The following is a 16,985-nucleotide window of genomic DNA, read 5'->3' on the forward strand; positions in this document are numbered from 1 at the left end:
GCCTGGGTCCTTCATTCCCAAAACCTGGGCTCTGTTTTAATGGGAAGATTTCCTCTGGATCACATTACTCTGGCACTATTCCCTGCAGGAATAACAGGAAAAATATTTGGAATAGGAATATTTGAAACCACCCATTGGCGCTGCCAAGGTGATCTCAACCCTCTTTGCCTCATCCAGGGCCTGAACCCCCAGGAATTCCATGGAAAAATCAATGGGAGAGGGCAAAGGGAAGAGTTAAGACATCTCCTTTCTCCACAGCAATGAAAGCTCAGGGAATCCCACAAAATATTGGAATGGAAGTGGGAAAAAAGCACTGGGAACCCCCAAAATATTCCAGCCTCAGCTGCCCCGGGATGCTTGGAACGGGAGCGGGAGGGTTAACAGAGGAATTGGCATTTTGGATAAATCAGCACATTCTGCTCCCAAAAACGCCTGGATGTGGAACGGGAGCCAGGGCAGGCCCAGCCCTGGGTTTTGCAAAGCTTGGCCCAAGTGCTCAGCCCGGCCTTACAGCAGAGCAGGTAATTAGTGTTCATAATCAGTTTGTAAAGCTCAGGCGACTCCAGAGTGCCGGGCACTCCAGGAAAAAAGGGAATTTTCTCCTTCGGGATGCATGCGAATGCCAGCGGAACATCTGCACCCAATCTAGGCTCCGCTCAGCCCCCAAATATTGTTGTGGTTATGGGCAATTCCCTTAAAAGCCGATCCCTTTCCAGCCCTGCGCTACTCAGGATGAAATGTTTGCTGCTCCTTTAACTCTTTTTAGGGTTGGGGTTTTTTTGAAGTCAGAATTCCACATTCATGGTACTCCTATCCCACAGCTGCTTCCCTGTTCCCCTGCAACAACGGAGTTTTGTTAGTTTTGTTTGGGAATCTTTGTGCTTACTCAATCCTTCCAAGCCCAAAAAGCAACCCCACTCATTCCTTGAAATGGAGAGGGATCCCTGGTGTTTGGAAAACAATCGGATTCCTGACAGCTTTTCCATAATGTTGGTGTTTTGTTATTGCTTGGGAGACGGGAGGGAATTTAATCCCGGAGCAAGATGGAGTTTGACAGCTCTGGCTCTGGAAGTTCTTTCTGGCATGGAATTTTTCCTGGAGGTGATTCCCAGAGTGGATAGAGCCAGGTGGCCCCGCCTCATCCAAGGTGGAACGAAGGAAAGGGAATTTTCATGAGGCAGGGAAGTTCCTGGAGGTGCAAAACTCCTTGGAAGGGTCTTGGGATCAGCCCAGCAGGTGAAATGCAAGGAGTTCCGACCATCCTTCCATGGACTCCCTCGGTGGTTTCTCAGCTCCCCCTTCAGCCTTGCTTGAGGTCTCCAGGCCCTCCTGGAAGGATAGAACTCACTCAGGATCCAAGCTGGGAATCCCTATGGATGTACTTCCAAACTCCACGGACACAGGACCCTCTGCCGCCAATTCCGGGTGGAGCGTTGGGTTTGAGGGACGTGGCTTTGGAATTCACCGGCTGCCTCCAAGAGCAACCAAGTTCCTGCCAGAGGGAATTTTATCCTCCCTTTCCAGCAGATTTCCAGCACTTTACTGGGATTTTTTTTCTCTCTCCCAGCACGTTTCATCCCTTTCCCCAAACCTTTGGTTCTCCAGGAGAGGCTCTGGAGCGGCCTCATCCGTAACCTGACCTTGCCTCCTGTCTCATTTGCGTCACTGGCTCCAGGGGCAGTGCCTGGATGCTGACAACCATTCCCAACCTTAAAATATGGCTCTGGCAATCCTAGGGAGCCAAAAGATGAATTCCCTGCTGGCTCTGGAGTGTTCCTACAGGAAAAGTTTTGGGCAGCCGGGATTCTCCTATGCTGCCTGGTTTATTCCCACTTTACCCCACGGGAGCACCAAGCCCAAGGAATGTGGATCCAGCCTCCTGTCTCCTACTAGAATCAGGAAAATCTTTGGCAAACTGTGCTCCTCACTATCCCACAGGGCATGGATGCTTTGGGACCTTGGGTCTTTCACTTCCCGGGGATTTTTCATGGATTCCTGAGGCTTGGCAGCTCCAGGATGAGCTCCAAGCTCCTTCCTGGCAAAGGGAGGTGTTCCCTGTGGGAAGGGGCACAGGAACAGCAGTGGAGCGGAGCAGAGGGAATTACAGATCCTGAGGAATGAGCAGGGACTATTTTAGGGCCACTTCCCAAGGTTTAGGAATCCAACAGTGCCCATCAATCCATCCCAGCTCCTCTTCCTCGCTCCTTCCGGCGGCATCCGCGAGGTTGGGACCAACGGAGGCTCCAGCCAGCCCCGAAATGAAAAAACGTAAATACGGAATATTAAAACCAGACCTGCTCCAGAGAGGAACTTTGACATCGCCACAAATCCAAAGAAGAAAGGGAAAACTCTGGCACAGAGATCCCACATGACATCATTTTCTGGGATCACGGTGCCAAAATGGGGATATCTCCAGGAGTGAAAGCTTCGCTGCTCCTTGCCAGGTCCATATAACTTTGGGATTAAAAGGACTTTCATATTTCTGCTGCAGGAGATGGGATGGCAAGGAAGAGGGAGGTTTTCCCCACGGGAATGATTAAATTCCTATCAGTAATAACAATGAAGAAAAGGTTTGTCAGCCGTGTCATTGATCTCCCTTCGCAATTCCTCCAAAATCCATTGGAAGCTTCTGCGAGGAGCCCCGAACCCACAGAGCTGCGTGGTGGTGGAGTGAAACTATTATTAGGGTTCAGGGAAATTCTTTCCTGCCATTTATCATCCCCAGTTTTCTACAAATTATGGAGAGTTCTGTCAAAACTCCGCCAGGGCCGCACTCCTGCAGCCGTTCAATCCCAGGGAACGGCTGATCCCACACATCCCAGACCGATCCTTGGCCCTTCCCCTCAAAACCTTCCCATTCCAAACCTCTCCCAGCAGCTCCAGGGAATAAAAGCCCCTTCTCCAGCCTCTCGCTGGGAAATGAGGTGGGATTTTCCTGGGCCATGGGCTGGGAGCAGCAGAGAACTTTTGGGGAAGGTTTCCAGAGGTAAAAACCTGCTGGATTCCCCGAAAATGAAAAACTCCCTATTAAGGGAGAGGTTATGAAGTGTCTGAGGGAGCTGGGAATCAAATTCCCGTTTCCAAGTGCAACTTAAGGAGTTGTGGGCAGGTTTATAACCCTGCAAATGAGGGGGGGGATTTGCAGCTTCTCCGGAGAGCTGGGCACGGATTTTTCCAAGTTCCTGCACAAGGAGGAGGATTTAGCTCCAAAGAACCCGAAGGATTTGCACCGATCTCACTTTGGGAATTTTAGATCAGCTCTTTTCCAGCCTGGGCCCAGTCTTTGGTACCTTGGGATCATCCACAGGATGATGAGCCTGGATCTTCCCTGGGCCATCCGAGGGGATCCCCTCCAGCCCCTTCCAGCTTCTCCAGCCTGGAGCAAGGAGTGCTGGCATTCTGGAAAAGCAGATCCTGTGCTGGTGCCAAACATCTGCAAGCCCCAGTCCCCCAGCCCGTTCCTGCAGCAGAGGGATGGGTTTAAATCCTTAGGATTCCAAACACGCCAGGAAAGAAATCAATCTGGGCTCCACCAGCCAGTCTCCACTAACATTCCCCATCCTGCTCTGAGCTCCCCAAAGGGTGCTAAAGATATATGGAGCAGGTAAAGCTGATGGAAACGGTTCCAGCCTCGTTTTTTTCCAGGCTGCAAAGCCCATTCCATCGGAATTGCTGTGTTCCGAGGGATGGGATCGATTTTGACAGGACCACGGCTGCAGAAGTGTCAGGGCTGATTGTTTCCACCCCCTCGCTTTACTCCCATCAATTCCAAAAGTTCTGCCCCCATCAAGACCAATTTTCCCTGGATGCTGTCCGGCTGCCTGCTCTGTGGCCAGGCAGAGCAGCACCTCACCTCACCCTGCCTAAAAATCCCGTTTTATTTTATTTATTTTGGGGATTTTTTTTTTTTTTTTTTTGTGAGGGGGTCCTCTTCTCCCAGTATTTTCCATGAGCTGAGGTGCATGGTGCAGGCACTGAATTTCCCCAGGGATTTTCCCCGTGCTCCCACGGGAATACAAGTCCTGAGGGTGTTTTCCCACCCAGCAAATCTCCTCCTTTATCCCTCCTCCCTGGGGATCCCAAGCCACGATGTCCTGGACCCTCCTAACAGGTGCCAGCTGGTTTAGGGCCTTTGGATTGGGGGTTTTGGTGGCTCTGCCTGCTCCAGGAATTCTGCTGGGCACAGGGAAATATTCTGGGGATGTTTAAGGAGAAAATCCCTTCTCCACAGGAAATCATGAAAATGGCATTTTTAATCACACCCAGAGAGTGCCCAGGAGTGGCCGCCTTTGCCCTGTGGCTGTGCTCAGCAACCAGCTGTTTTTCCAGGGTTTTGGCAGGTCCATGGCAGTTTTGGATGGGAATAACTCAGGTGGTCATGCACGATACTGGCAGGACAAGAATGGAAAGGATCCGACTCCAGCCTTGCTCAGCCCAGAGCCCCCAACCCCATATCCACAGGGATATCCCTGCCTGGGATAGGGGAATGAGGAGCCACATCCCAGCCATTCCCAGAATGGAAAGGATCTGACTCCAGCCTTGCTCATCCAGAGCCCCAGTCCCATATCCACAGGAATATTCCTGCCTGGGATAAGGGAATGAGGAATCACATCCCAGCAGGACCAGAATGGAAAGGATCTGACTCCAGCGCTGGTGCCTTGCTCATCCCAGAGCCCCAGTCCCAAATCCAGAAGGACATCCCTGCCTGGGATAGGGGCATGAGGAATCACATCCCAGAGCCCCAGTCCCAAATCCAGAGGGATATCCCTGCCTGGGATAGGGGCATGAGGAATCACATCCCAGAGCCCCAGTCCCATATCCAGAGGGATATCCCTGCCTGGGATAAGGGCATGAGGAATCACGTCCCAGAGCCCCAGTCCCATATCCAGAGGGATATCCCTGCCTGGGATAAGGGCATGAGGAATCACATCCCAGAGCCCCAGTCCCAAATCCAGAGGGATATCCCTGCCTGGGATAGGGGCATGAGGAATCACATCCCAGAGCCCCAGTCCCAAATCCAGAGGGATATCCCTGCCTGGGATAGGGGCATGAGGAATCACATCCCAGAGCCCCAGTCCCGTATCCAGAGGGATATCCCTGCCTGGGATAGGGGCATGAGGAATCACATCCCAGAGCCCCAGTCCCATATCCAGAGGGATATCCCTGCCTGCAATGCAGAGATGAGGAGCCCCAGCGGATGCTGAGAACGGGCACACAGCAAACACCACACTTTAAGGTTTTTGCTGTCCCGCATCATTCCCAAAGCTGCTCTTCCACGCTCTGGAATGCGGCTTTTAATGGATAAACCTGGCAGGAGACGGGGCCACTCCTCCTCCTTTTCAGGTGGCTCCTCCATCCTCACAGCCCTAAAATCCACTTAGCCGCAGTCGGGCTGCAGATCCTGCCCTGGGACTGTGCTCTCACCTCCTTGGATTTCCCGGGAGCTTCCCTCCCTGCCGAGCCCTGCATTGGGAATCAGAGCCTGGCTTCAGCAGAGCCAGAACCGAATTTTGCCGCGCCGAGGCTGGAGACAGAACCGTGTCCCGGGCTGGGCTGCGTTGGCATCTCCCTGTTCCCTCCCTCCCTCCCACCGAGCCGCGCTCTCCGCAGCAATCCCGGCGTGTTTTCCGCTGCCAGGACCTTCCCTGCCTGCCCCGCTGCAGGACCTGCCCCTTCCCACACAATGACGGGATCCAGGCCAGCTGGAGCAGCCGGGAATGCGGAGCCCCATCCCGAGCGCCCCCCAGCCGGCTGCCCGGGACCGCGGGGACCCGGGGACGGTCCCCTGGATATGGGCAGCGCCAGCGGCGGGGAGGCGGCCACGGAGCCCCGGGATGCGGGAGAATCCCGGGAGGAAGCTCAGGGAGAGATTCCAAGCGATCCCACCGAGTCCTCCCGCTCCCGGTGAGCTCTGGAGAAGGGACGGTGCTCACCCTGAGTAGGGAGGTCACTGCAGTGTGCCCGCTGTTGTCACTTTTTATTAAGGTTCCTTGTTATAGAAATATCCCATAAAAAGTCCTGGAATTTTGGTCCGTTTCCATGGCGGGGCAGAGGCACTGGGAAGGGGCTGGAGAAAGGGCTCCAGCACGGAGGGTGCCCCTTGGGGAAGCCGGGAATTGCTCCCCCGGGCTGGGACAGAGCCGGGAATGCTCCCGGAGGGAGGGAGGCAATCACGGCACCCAACAGTCCTCGGGAGTATGGGGGAGGAGAAGGAAAAACTGAAAGCGAGGGGGAGAAAATACAATAAAATAAAATAAAATAAAATAAAATAAAATAAAATAAAATAAAATAAAATAAAATAAAATAAAATAAAATAAAGGAAAACTGAGTCTCTTCCGTCATCCCTTTCCGATCCAGTGGAGGCCAAGCGTCCCTCCGGGAATGCCCTCGGGTGTGCCGAGGCAGAGAGTCACCTGTCACCGCCCGGGCTGTCCCTTGTCCCCGCTCCGGGCTGCAGGAGCCCATCCCAAGGTTCCAGGAGTCCCTGGGCGCTGCTCGGCGGCTCTAGGACGAGGAGGTCGGGATGGCGATGCCGTGGATGGCGCTCAGGGGCTCCGCAGCTTTCCCCGCGGGGCTGGGCGGTTTTCTGTCCACCCCTGCAGGAAGGGGAGAGGGGAGAAGGACAGACGAGGCAGGGCATGGAGGCGCTCCGAGCGCGGGGGGGACACCCCAAAACCGCCCCCAGAGCCCCCAACAGCCAATGTGACCCCCAGTGACAGGGACAGCGCTGGTGGCACTGCCGGGGACACGGGGGGACCTGGCCAGGTGGCCCCGACCAGCCCCAGCCACGCACAGAACACATCCCTAAAAATTCCTACAATCTGGGGTGTCCTGGACGGTGACTGTGCCGGGAAGGGGACAGGACCGTGGCACCATTCCTGAGGCGATGGAATTCCTGCTGAGCTCCGTCCCACCCCGGCTCAGCGCTCGGGAATTCTGCCTTCAGGGATCGGGATATTTGTCCCGGGGCTGCTGGAGGCACGGGGATAAGCAGGGAGGGAAATCCAGGAAATTGGGAAAGGGCTGAAATTGCCTGGCTGGGTTGTCCTTCCTTCTTTCCTGCCTTTTCCCAATTTTCCCACTCGCTACGGGTACCCCCAGCCCACCCTACCCTTCCTCCTCCAGCTCGTTTGTCGGATAATCCAACAAACCAATTTTAATCCGATTTTCCTCGTCCCAGACAAGTGGCAGAACAAGAGAACCGATCCAAAGGAAAAAACGGGGAAATTTTAAAATAAAAATTAAAGAGAGAAATAAAAATCAATTTAAAAACCACACGCAAAGAAACCCCACCAACAAATTTAAAACCTACGAAGGTCTAGAGATAGTCTGGGGACAAAACAGCTTAAAAATTGGGTAATCAAAAAATTCAGGCTGCAAATAATTTTAAATACCTCGAAAATATGTTAAATATGCAAAGGTGACTGTGGTCGTTTTATATCCTTATTTTTTCCTTTCCTTCTTTCCATTTTTTCATTCATTTTCCTTCCTTCTCTCCCTCTTTTTTTTTCTTCTTCTTTTTTTTTTTTTTTTTTTTTTTTTAATCTATAAATAATCGGTTTGAGTTATTTATTTTCTCCCTCAATTGCTTCTCCCCGGCGCAGCTGAGGTTACGACTCACAGCAGGTTAGAAACGGTAAAATTATTAAAAACCAAATAAATAAAAAACTCAATGAAACAAAAAAAAAAAAAAAAAAGGGAAAACAACAACAACAAACAATTAAACGCCGGAGAAAACAACATAAAAAAGGACGAATAAACGGGGAATTAATTGCTAATTAATTAAAATGATAGAAAGTCAAATAATGCGGGGAAAATGACAAAAATGTCGAAGGGGATTTTATAGCCAGGGCGGAAAAATCGGGATTTTTAAAAACGAGGGAATCGAGATCTATTAATGAGGCGAAATAATTAAAGGGAGATAAAAGCAACCCCCCCTCGGACAGCTCAAATTGCTCCCGTGGGATTCCCGGCGGAGCGCTCGGAGGGAAATAATTCATTAATAACCGCGGGAGCCAATTAAATAAAACAACAGTTAATTACGATAACTAATAACCATAAACAAATCGTTAAATCATTGCTGACAGTTAATGATTAATAGGTAATAACTGAGAATTAATGCCTCCCTGTCAAGGCTTCTGTTTTGGAATCGGTGGGATGGGGGAACGCGGGGAAAGGCTCCTGCTTTGTCCCCGACATTCTTACATTCCGGGGGAGATGAGCAGCCCGGGAATCCTCCCCATTCCCTGGCGGGCAGAGAAATTCCAATTCCAAACGGGATGGATCCTTCCCATCCCCGACGGGGCGGCCCCTCCCGAGCCCGGGGGTCCCTCCCGGCGCTGTCCCCCTCTGTCGCCGCTCACCTTGCCCGCCGGGCTGCTTGAAGGCCATGGCCAGCTCGCCGTGGTGGGGGCCCAGGGGGTTCCCCTGCGGCTGCCAGGGCGGGCCCGGCCCGATGTAGGCGCCGGGGGAGCCGCCGTAGACGCCGGGCTGGCCGGAGGGGGGGTACGCGCAGGCCGGCAGGAAGGTGCCCATGGAGGAGAGCCCCGCGCCGGGCTGGGGACAGGCACACAGAGGGGACAGGGGGCTCAGAATAGCGCGGACGGGGCTCCCTGTCCTCTCTGCCCACCTCCCTGGCCCCTCCCTGCTCTCCCTTCCCTGCCCCGTTCCAGCCCCACTCGTGACACGATTCCCTGTCCCCCGTGTCCCCCCAGCGCTCACCTGCGGGTATTTGGTGTCCCCCGTGTCCCTCTAACCCTCACCTGCGGGTATTTGATGTCCCCCGTGTCCCCCAGCGCTCACCTGCGGGTATTTGATGTCCCCCGTGTCCCTCTAACCCTCACCTGCGGGTATTTGATGTCCCCCGTGTCCCCCAGCGCTCACCTGCGGGTATTTGATGTCGCCGTCCATGGCAGCCTTGTCCTCCCCTCTCCTCTCCTGTCCCCCGTGTGCCCCAGCGCCAAACTGAGGGTATTTGATGTGCCCTGTCCCCTCCTGTCCCCCGTGTCCCCCCAGCCCTCACTTGCGGGTATTTGATGTCGCCGTCCATAGCAGCCTTGTCCTTCCCTGTCCCCTCCTGTCCCCCGTGTCCCTCTAACCCTCACCTGCGGGTATTTAATGTCGCCGTCTATGGCAGCCTTGTCCCCTTCTGTCCCCCGTGTTCCCCAGCCCTCATCTGCGAGTATTTGATGTGCCTTGTCCCCTCCTGTCCCCGTGTCCCCTCAGCCCTCACTTGCGGGTGTTTGATGTCGCCGTCCATGGCAGCCTTGTCCTTCCCTGTCCCCTCCTGTCCCCCGTGTCCCCCCAGCGCTCACCTGTGGGTATTTGATGTCCCCCGTGTCCCTCTAACCCTCACCTGTGGGTATTTGATGTCCCCCGTGTCCCTCTAACCCTCACCTGTGGGTATTTGATGTCCCCCGTGTCCCTCTAACCCTCACCTGTGGGTATTTGATGTCCCCCGTGTCCCTCTAACCCTCACCTGCGGGTATTTGATGTCCCCCGTGTCCCTCTAACCCTCACCTGTGGGTATTTGATGTCCCCCGTGTCCCTCTAACCCTCACCTGCGGGTATTTGATGTCCCCCGTGTCCCTCTAACCCTCACCTGTGGGTATTTGATGTCCCCCGTGTCCCCCCAGCGCTCACCTGCGGGTATTTGATGTCCCCCGTGTCCCTCTAACCCTCACCTGCGGGTATTTGATGTCCCCCGTGTCCCCAGCGCTCACCTGTGGGTATTTGATGTCCCCCGTGTCCCTCTAACCCTCACCTGCGGGTATTTGATGTCCCCCGTGTCCCTCTAACCCTCACCTGTGGGTATTTGATGTCCCCCGTGTCCCCAGCGCTCACCTGTGGGTATTTGATGTCCCCCGTGTCCCTCTAACCCTCACCTGCGGGTATTTGGTGTCCCCCGTGTCCCTCTAACCCTCACCTGCGGGTATTTGATGTCCCCCGTGTCCATGGCAGCCTTGTCCAGCCCGTTGACCGCCTGGCCCGGCCCGGGAAAGCCGCTCCTGTTCACTCCCGGGGGCCACTCCTCCATTTTCGGGGGGTACGCGGCCCCCTCGGCGCCAGCCAGAGCCCCTGCGGAACGAAACGTCAGCCCCGAGCAGCTTTTGGGGTGAAACAGAGAGAATTCCCTCTTTCCCAAACGCCTGCTTGTGTAAACCCACGGGCTGGGGGCACAAGAATCCGCGTTGCCTCCAGCGTCCCGAAATTTGGGATCACAGCGCGGGGAGAGTTTGGGGTGTCCCCCCCAAAACCCGCTCGCCGTCTCCCCCCGCTCCCGCTCCCTCTCCCAATTCCCAATCCCCGATAATTTAGGGGCTCCAATTTCTCTCCCGACGAAGGGGATTTGGAGAAGTGACATCGGAATTTTAAGGATAAATGATTGCGCGGGGGGAAACGCATGCGGTTGATTTACTCGGGCTTTTGGAAGGATAAAAGGACCCGCAGCCCCCTGCCACGGCACGCTTGTCCCCCCTTGGAGCCGGCGGGGCTCGGCCTTGGTGCTGCCGGAGCCCCAAAATTCCCAAATTCCTCGGAAGAATCCAAAAGGCCGGATCCGAGTTGCCTTCTCTTCCCTTTCCTCCCTGATTTTTCCTCTCCTCTTATTTTCCCTTCTTTTCCCCTCCTTTTCACATATATATATTTTTTTTTTTTTTTTTTAATCCCCCTTTGCGGAGAGAAATTCAGGGCTCCGAATTTGCGGTCGGCAATCTATCATCCCTAGGAAAATATTTTCCACATTTTTCATAAAAAGTTCAAGATGTGGCTGAGCCGAGGCCGCATCTGGCCCCGCCGCCCCGACGGGCTGGTGGAGAGGGGGGAGGCCCTTGGGAGAAAAAAAAAAGGGGAAAAATTGGGGGGGTTGGGGGGAGGAAAATATAAGAAATAAAAAATAATTGGAAAAAACAGCAAAAAATTAAAGAAACGACAGCAACAAAAACTCGAATAAACTAAGGAGCTGAAACTAATAAAAAAAGAAGGAAAGACGCAAAAAGGCACGAAATGAGCGAAGAGGCACGAACCAAACAAAAAGCCGAAAACAAGCAAAAAAAAAAAAAAATCCCCGAACGAGCCGAAAGGCACGAAACAAACAAAAAAACCCCCCGAAACGAAAAAAAAAAAGAAAAGAAAAAAGAAAAAAAAAAAAGAAAAAAAACAAAAAAAACCCAAAACAAATAAAAAATCTCGAAACAAACAAACAACAACAACAAAAAAAAAAAAAAAAAACCCAACGGAACAAAAAAAAAATCAAAGGGACAAAACAAAGAGACAAAAACCGCTAAACCGACCGAGAAAGCGGGCTAAAAGAAGGACGGCGGGGGCGCAGGGCAGCGGAAGGCGCGGTACCCACCCGCCTGCTCCACGAAGGTGCGGATGCCCAGGATGTTGGTGACCGAGTGCGCCGAGGGCCAGGAGCGGGGCAGCGGCACCGGGGGCGCCCCGAGGTGCGGCCCGGGGTGCGGGGCGGCCTTGGCGGGCGGCGGCGCGGCCGGGCCCGGGTACGGGTATTGGTAAATGTGCGCGCAGGGCAGCGCGGCCGGCGGCGGCCCCGCGGGGGCCAGCGGGCCGATCTTGTTGCGCAGGATGCGGCTGATGGAGCTGACCGAGGGCACGTTGTACTTGTCGCACACGCCGTCGGCCAGCAGGCGGTCGCGGATCTCCCAGGCGAAGATGCCGGGGTCGCCCTGCTTGTAGTCGCGGATGTGCTTGACCACGGCCGGCGTGGTGACCCGCGGCTTGCTGCCGCCGATGGCCCCGGGCAGGATGGAGCCCGTCTCGTGGTAGCGGGCCAGGATCTTGCTGACGCAGCCGTGCGACACGCGGAGCTGGCGGCTGATGTCGCAGGGCCGGATGCCGAGCTGCGCCAGCTCCACGATCCGCAGGCGGATGGCGTTGGGCAGCGGGCGCCCGTTCACGAAGACGCCGCCCAGCTGGTTCACCTCGCCGTAGGTGTGCTCTGCGGGGCGGGATGGCACGGATCGGCATTGGCACGGGTGGGCACGGCGCGGGTGGGAGCGGCCGCGGTGCCCGCGGGGTGGGGATGGAGCTGCAGCGGGAAGGGGAGAGGGAAAAGAGGGGAGAAAGGGGAAGGGGAAGCGAGAAAGGGAGGGGGAAAGGAGGGAAAGAGGGAAGAAAGGAAAAGGAAGGGGAGAAAAGGAAAGGGGGGGGGAAGAAGGAAGAAAAATGGAAGGAAAAAAGAAGGGGGAAAAGGAAAAAGGGGGAAAAGGAAAGAGGAAAGGGGAAAAGGAAAGGGGAAAGGGAGAAAAGGAAAAAAGGAAAAAAGGAGAAAAGGAAAAAAAAGGAAAAAAGGAGAAAAGGAAGAAGAAAAAAGGAAGGAGAAAAAAGGAAGGAGAAAAAAGGAAGGAGAAAAAAGGAAGGGGAAAAAAGGAAGGAGAAAAAAGGAAGGAGAAAAAGGAAGAAGAAAAAAGGAAGGAGAAAAAAGGAAGGAGAAAAAGGGAAGGGAAAAAAGGAAGGGGAAAAAGGAAGGGGGGAAAAGGGAAGGGGAAAAAGGAAGGGGAAGAAAAGAAAGGGAGGGAAAAAGGAAAAGGGAAAAGCAAAACGACAATGAGAGGGGAAGGGGAAAGAGAGAGAGAAAAAAGCCCAAGGGAAGGGGGAAAGAAGGAGAGAGAGAAAGGAGAGATACAGACAGAAAAAAAAAGTGAGATAAAAGTGACAGTAAAAAAAGAAGGAGGAGAAAAGACAGGGAAAGAATGGGAGAGAAAGAAAAGTCAGAAACGACGAAGGGGGGGAAAAGAGGGCACAAAAAAAGGAGAGCGGGACAAAAGGAGAGAAGGCAAAAGAACGAGAACGGGAGAAGGACTCGCAAGGAGGGAGCGGAGCGAAAGCGAAGGGAGGCGCGGGGAGGACGGAGCAGCGCGGAGCCCTCCCGGCACCCCCGGCCGCCTCCTGCCCCTTCCCGGTGCCCTGCTCCGCCGGGAGCCGTCCCGGAGCGTCCCGGAGCCCGTGCGGGGCCGCACTCACCCATGGCCCGGCGCGGGGAGGGCGCAGCGCCCGCATAGAGAGCGCGGGGGGCGGCCGGGCCGGGCCGGGCCGGGCCGGGCCGGGGGGTCCTGGCGGCGCCGGGAGCGAGCCCCGCTCGCGGGGAGCCCCCGCCGCTCCTCGGGATCAATTTGACGTGGGAACCGCGTCAATCGCGGCCGTCACGGCGGAGGCGCCGCCGCCCATTGGCTCCCGCCCGCTCCTAAATGGCCGCGGCCGGCGGGGCCGGGGGAGCCGCCCCCTCCGCCCGCCCCCTCGGGGCCGCGCCGCCGCCACCGGCACCCCCCGAGCGCCCCCGAGCTGCGGGAGGGCACGGCCGGGACACGGCGGGGACACGGCGGGGGCTCACGGACCCCGAGCTGCCGGTGACCCGGAGCCTCCCCACGCGGGACAGGGACACCGACACGGACAGGGACACCGACACGGACAGGGACAGGGACACTGACACAGACAGGGACAGGGACACGGACACGGACACGGACAGGGACACCGACACGGACAGGGACAGGGACACGGACATGGACACGGACATGGACACGGACACGGACAGGGACAGGGACAGGGACAGGGACACTGACACGGACAGGGACAGGGACACCGACACGGACAGGGACACGGACAGGGAAAGGGACAGGGACAGGGACACTGACACGGACAGGGACAGGGACACGGACACGGACAGGGACACGGACAGGGAAAGGGACAGGGACACGGACACGGACACGGACACGGACACGGACAGGGACACCGACACGGACAGGGACAGGGACACGGACACGGACAGGGACACGGACACGCACCTGCCCCACCTCCTGCCCCGACGGACGGGACCGGACCGGACGGGACGGGCGCGTTTTGGGGGATACGTATCCCTGCCCGGGGGGGTTCCCCCGAGGAAGCGCTGCTGCTCAGCCGCTGGAGGCGAAATCCGCCCGTTTCGGCCCCCAAAAACCCGGCCCGGAGGCGAATCCGTCCAACGCGGCTGGATTCCCGGGGATTTTTATCCCCGCTCACGGAGAGCTCGGTGGGAATACCGTGAGTGTTTCCCGCAAAAGACTGGAAGGGTGGGGGGCAGGTGCGGCCGTGACGGCCCTGCGGATCCCTGGGGATGGGTTTTTGGGAGGTCTGGGGGTCCCCTGCCCTGGTGGAGGAGCCTTTCCCCCTGTAGCCCTGGAGCCTTTTCCTCCCTGGTGCTGGAGCATCCCTCGCTGCCTGGGAATGAGGTTTTTTCCAAGGAAAAAATCCCGTAAGGAAAAGACTCCCCAACCTGCTCCCCGCACGCCACCCGCGTTCCCCGAACCCTGCCGAGTTCCCGGGAACATCACCGGGATTCCAGGAATTCCCCGCAGGAATGCGCGCCCGGATATAGCGGGGGTGGAAAGGGAGATAAGCAAACGGGAAAGGGAAAAAGAGGGAAAGGAATAATAGGAAGGAAACTAAGGAAAAGATGTAGAGGATGGAGGGAAATCAACCTGAAAAGAAAACGAGAAAGGAAAACAAAAATAAGAAGGGAAGAGAGGCAGATGATGAAGGGATGTTAAGCTGGAGAAATGAAAAAATGAAGGGAAAATAAAAGCGAAAAGGAAATAGTTTTTAAAATTAGGATAAAGAAAAATAACTAAGGGAAAATAAGGGAAAACAGAAAATTGTTGAAAGTAATTGGGAAAGAGAGAGAGGAAAAGAAGGGAAAGGAAAGGGGCGGCTGCTCAGGTGAGATGCGGCAGGAAAATCCCAATTCATTTGCTCCCTGTCCAGCTCCCGGCGGAGCTCCAGGAGCAGCACCGGGCCCCCAAATCTGCTCCCCCCTGGCCATTCCCTGCCCTGTCCTGGTCGCGATGGTTTCCATCTGCTCCGGCTCCTCTTTCCCTTCTCCAGCCCCTCTTTCCCAGCTTGAACACGATCCGGCGCAAAAAAAAATATTTTAAAACCCTTAATTTTCCCTGTTTTTTGCCAAAGCTGCTGGAATTTTATGGGTATTTTCATGCCGGGCTGAGCCTCGGGTGACAGGCGCGATTTTACGTCATTAATTTTGCTGAATAAAAATCAAGAGGAGCAGGGAGCTCTGGAAGCTTCTCCCTTTTTTTTTTCATTTTTTTCAAATTTTTAATATATTTATCAGGAATACTGGATGGAAATATCAAGGATATTGGAAAGGAATGTCAAGGATGTTCTGCTGCAGCAGCTGGAGATTAGAATAGTTAAAGGTAGGGGGTCCTGGGTGTTTCACCAGTATTTATTCCCTACTATTTGTTACAAAATAATATAATTAATATTACACTGTAATAGAATAAAGCTGTTAAATTATTATTCAATAATAATGATATATTCTATTGTCGTGTTGCTATCTAATACTGCCATCCTGTGCTAAAATAATAATTATTTTATTATTATTAATTCATTGCTGATTCAGGAACGCTGGGGCTCTAGCAGGAGTTTATGGAGCTCCTTTTCCATCGGGATCAAACCAAACTGGAAAATCCTGTGGGATGAGGCACTCTGAAAACCCCCAGAAAGTGCTGGGTGGCTCAGCCTGTGCTTTGTGTGTCAGAGACAGCACGGAATTCCAACAGGATTTTTTTTCCCAGCCTTTTGCCCAAATACAGGGAGTTGGAGGATCCCAAAAAAATCTTCCTGGTCGCTGAAGAGGAGCGTTTGAGAGCTCAGCAAAATAAAATCCTTCTCCAGAGCTTCCCTCTGAGCATCTCTGTCAGGTCTGTCAAGGCCACAGCTCCGATAATTAACAATAATATTTGTCAAAAGCGATTTTCTCCCGTAAAATCCCTCCCCGCCAGAGGCTCCTCAAACCCACCCGGATTAAAACCACACCAAACCCCCCGGAAGTTTTTCCATTTGAGTTTTTTTTGGGTTTTTTTTTTTTTTTTTTTTTTTCTCCCTAAAAAATCCCTCTGCGTTCTCTGATGAGAGATTCTCAACGTGAAAAACCAGAGCGGGATCCCGGAGCCTTTAAATAAAAAATTCCTGATGGGAAAGGTTGCCGATCCGAGGGCAGGGCGGAGCGTTGAAAATCCTCAATAAATCGCATGGGTCCATCTTGCTTTTGTCTTTATTTGGATTTTCTCCTCTTTTTTTGCCCGGGAGCCGTTTCAATGGCTTTTTTTTTTTTTTTTTTGTGGAATCTCATTCCATGCCCTGAGTGCAGCGTGGGGATGTGCGGCTCCAGCCGCATCCCACAGCTCTGGATGTGCCCGGGATCCCCTCTCCTTCCCAGGGCTCGATATTTAAAAACACCGAGTTTCTGGGGAAGAATCCCGGTTATCGGCGGAGCCTGGGGCTGGAAGGAGCGGGGGCATTGAAGGTCGGTCCCTGCGAATCCCGCTCGCCACGTCTGGGAGCGACGTGCGAGGAGCGGCCTCTGGAAAGGACCGGGAGAGACGGGAATGTGGGGAAAGGGCAGAGCCGGGCTCCTTCCTCTCCCTGCCGCCATTCCCGGGAAAACCGGCACCTCTGTGCTGGGAATTCCTCCGGGGGTGCTGAAAACCCGCGGGGCCTCTGGTGGGAGCGGGAGGTGCCGTGAGACGCCAACAGCTCTTTCCCATAGGGAAGGATTCCCCTGGAATTATGAAATCCTTGAGGCTGGAGAAGCCCCCCAAAACCATGGAGCCCAGGTGTCCCCCTCTCTCTCTCCCTGGGGAATGAATATTCCCTGGCTCCCGCAGTGCTCTGAAAGAGAAACGAAATTCCTCCCAGCATTTTCCTTCGGGCTGAGCTCCCGCTTAAGGCTGAGCGAGCCCTGGCTGGGTGTAAATCCAGGCGGGATCAGCTCCCGGCTCTGCAAACAAACCCCACAAACACGTGGGGCTGGGGCCGAGGGGCTGCTAAAGCCATTCCCGGTGTTTTCCTAGCGGGATGGATCCCCCCTCCCGGCCACGGGCTTGGCAGGGAGCGGGATGTGTGGAAAAACACCTCGGGGAGGCTGGAATAGCCCCGGGGGCTCGCTGGGGTTGGCACGGGGAGAGCAGGGA

General features: G+C 54.8%; 1 protein-coding gene across 1 annotated transcript; it reads right to left on the reverse strand.

Annotated features, from left to right (window-relative positions):
• Positions 1–6,286: 6,286 nt before the first annotated feature.
• Positions 6,287–16,045, reverse strand: PAX1 (paired box 1). Its single transcript, XM_059469685.1, has 8 exons — positions 15,999–16,045; positions 13,803–14,104; positions 13,279–13,443; positions 12,897–13,121; positions 11,354–12,049; positions 9,926–10,077; positions 8,364–8,556; positions 6,287–6,596 (listed from the first exon to the last, which is right to left on the reverse strand). The coding sequence occupies exons 1-8, from the start codon at positions 16,043–16,045 to the stop codon at positions 6,505–6,507; spliced, it is 1,872 nt and encodes a 623-aa protein (XP_059325668.1). The 3' UTR covers positions 6,287–6,504.
• Positions 16,046–16,985: the final 940 nt, after the last annotated feature.

This window comes from Ammospiza nelsoni, chromosome 3, assembly GCF_027579445.1.
Source record: "Ammospiza nelsoni isolate bAmmNel1 chromosome 3, bAmmNel1.pri, whole genome shotgun sequence".
Classification (NCBI taxonomy): domain Eukaryota; kingdom Metazoa; phylum Chordata; class Aves; order Passeriformes; family Passerellidae; genus Ammospiza; species Ammospiza nelsoni.

Coding starts and splice junctions, on each gene's coding strand:
- PAX1 (XM_059469685.1), bottom strand. CDS start 16,045: ATGCGATTTATTGAGGATTTTCAACGCTCCGCCCTGCCCTCGGATCG. Junction 13,444..13,802: donor CGGGGCAGGAGGTGGGGCAG/GTGCGTGTCCGT, acceptor TGTCTGTGTCAG/TGTCCCTGTCCCTGTCCGTG. Junction 13,122..13,278: donor GGGGCGCTCGGGGGGTGCCG/GTGGCGGCGGCG, acceptor ATTGATCCCGAG/GAGCGGCGGGGGCTCCCCGC.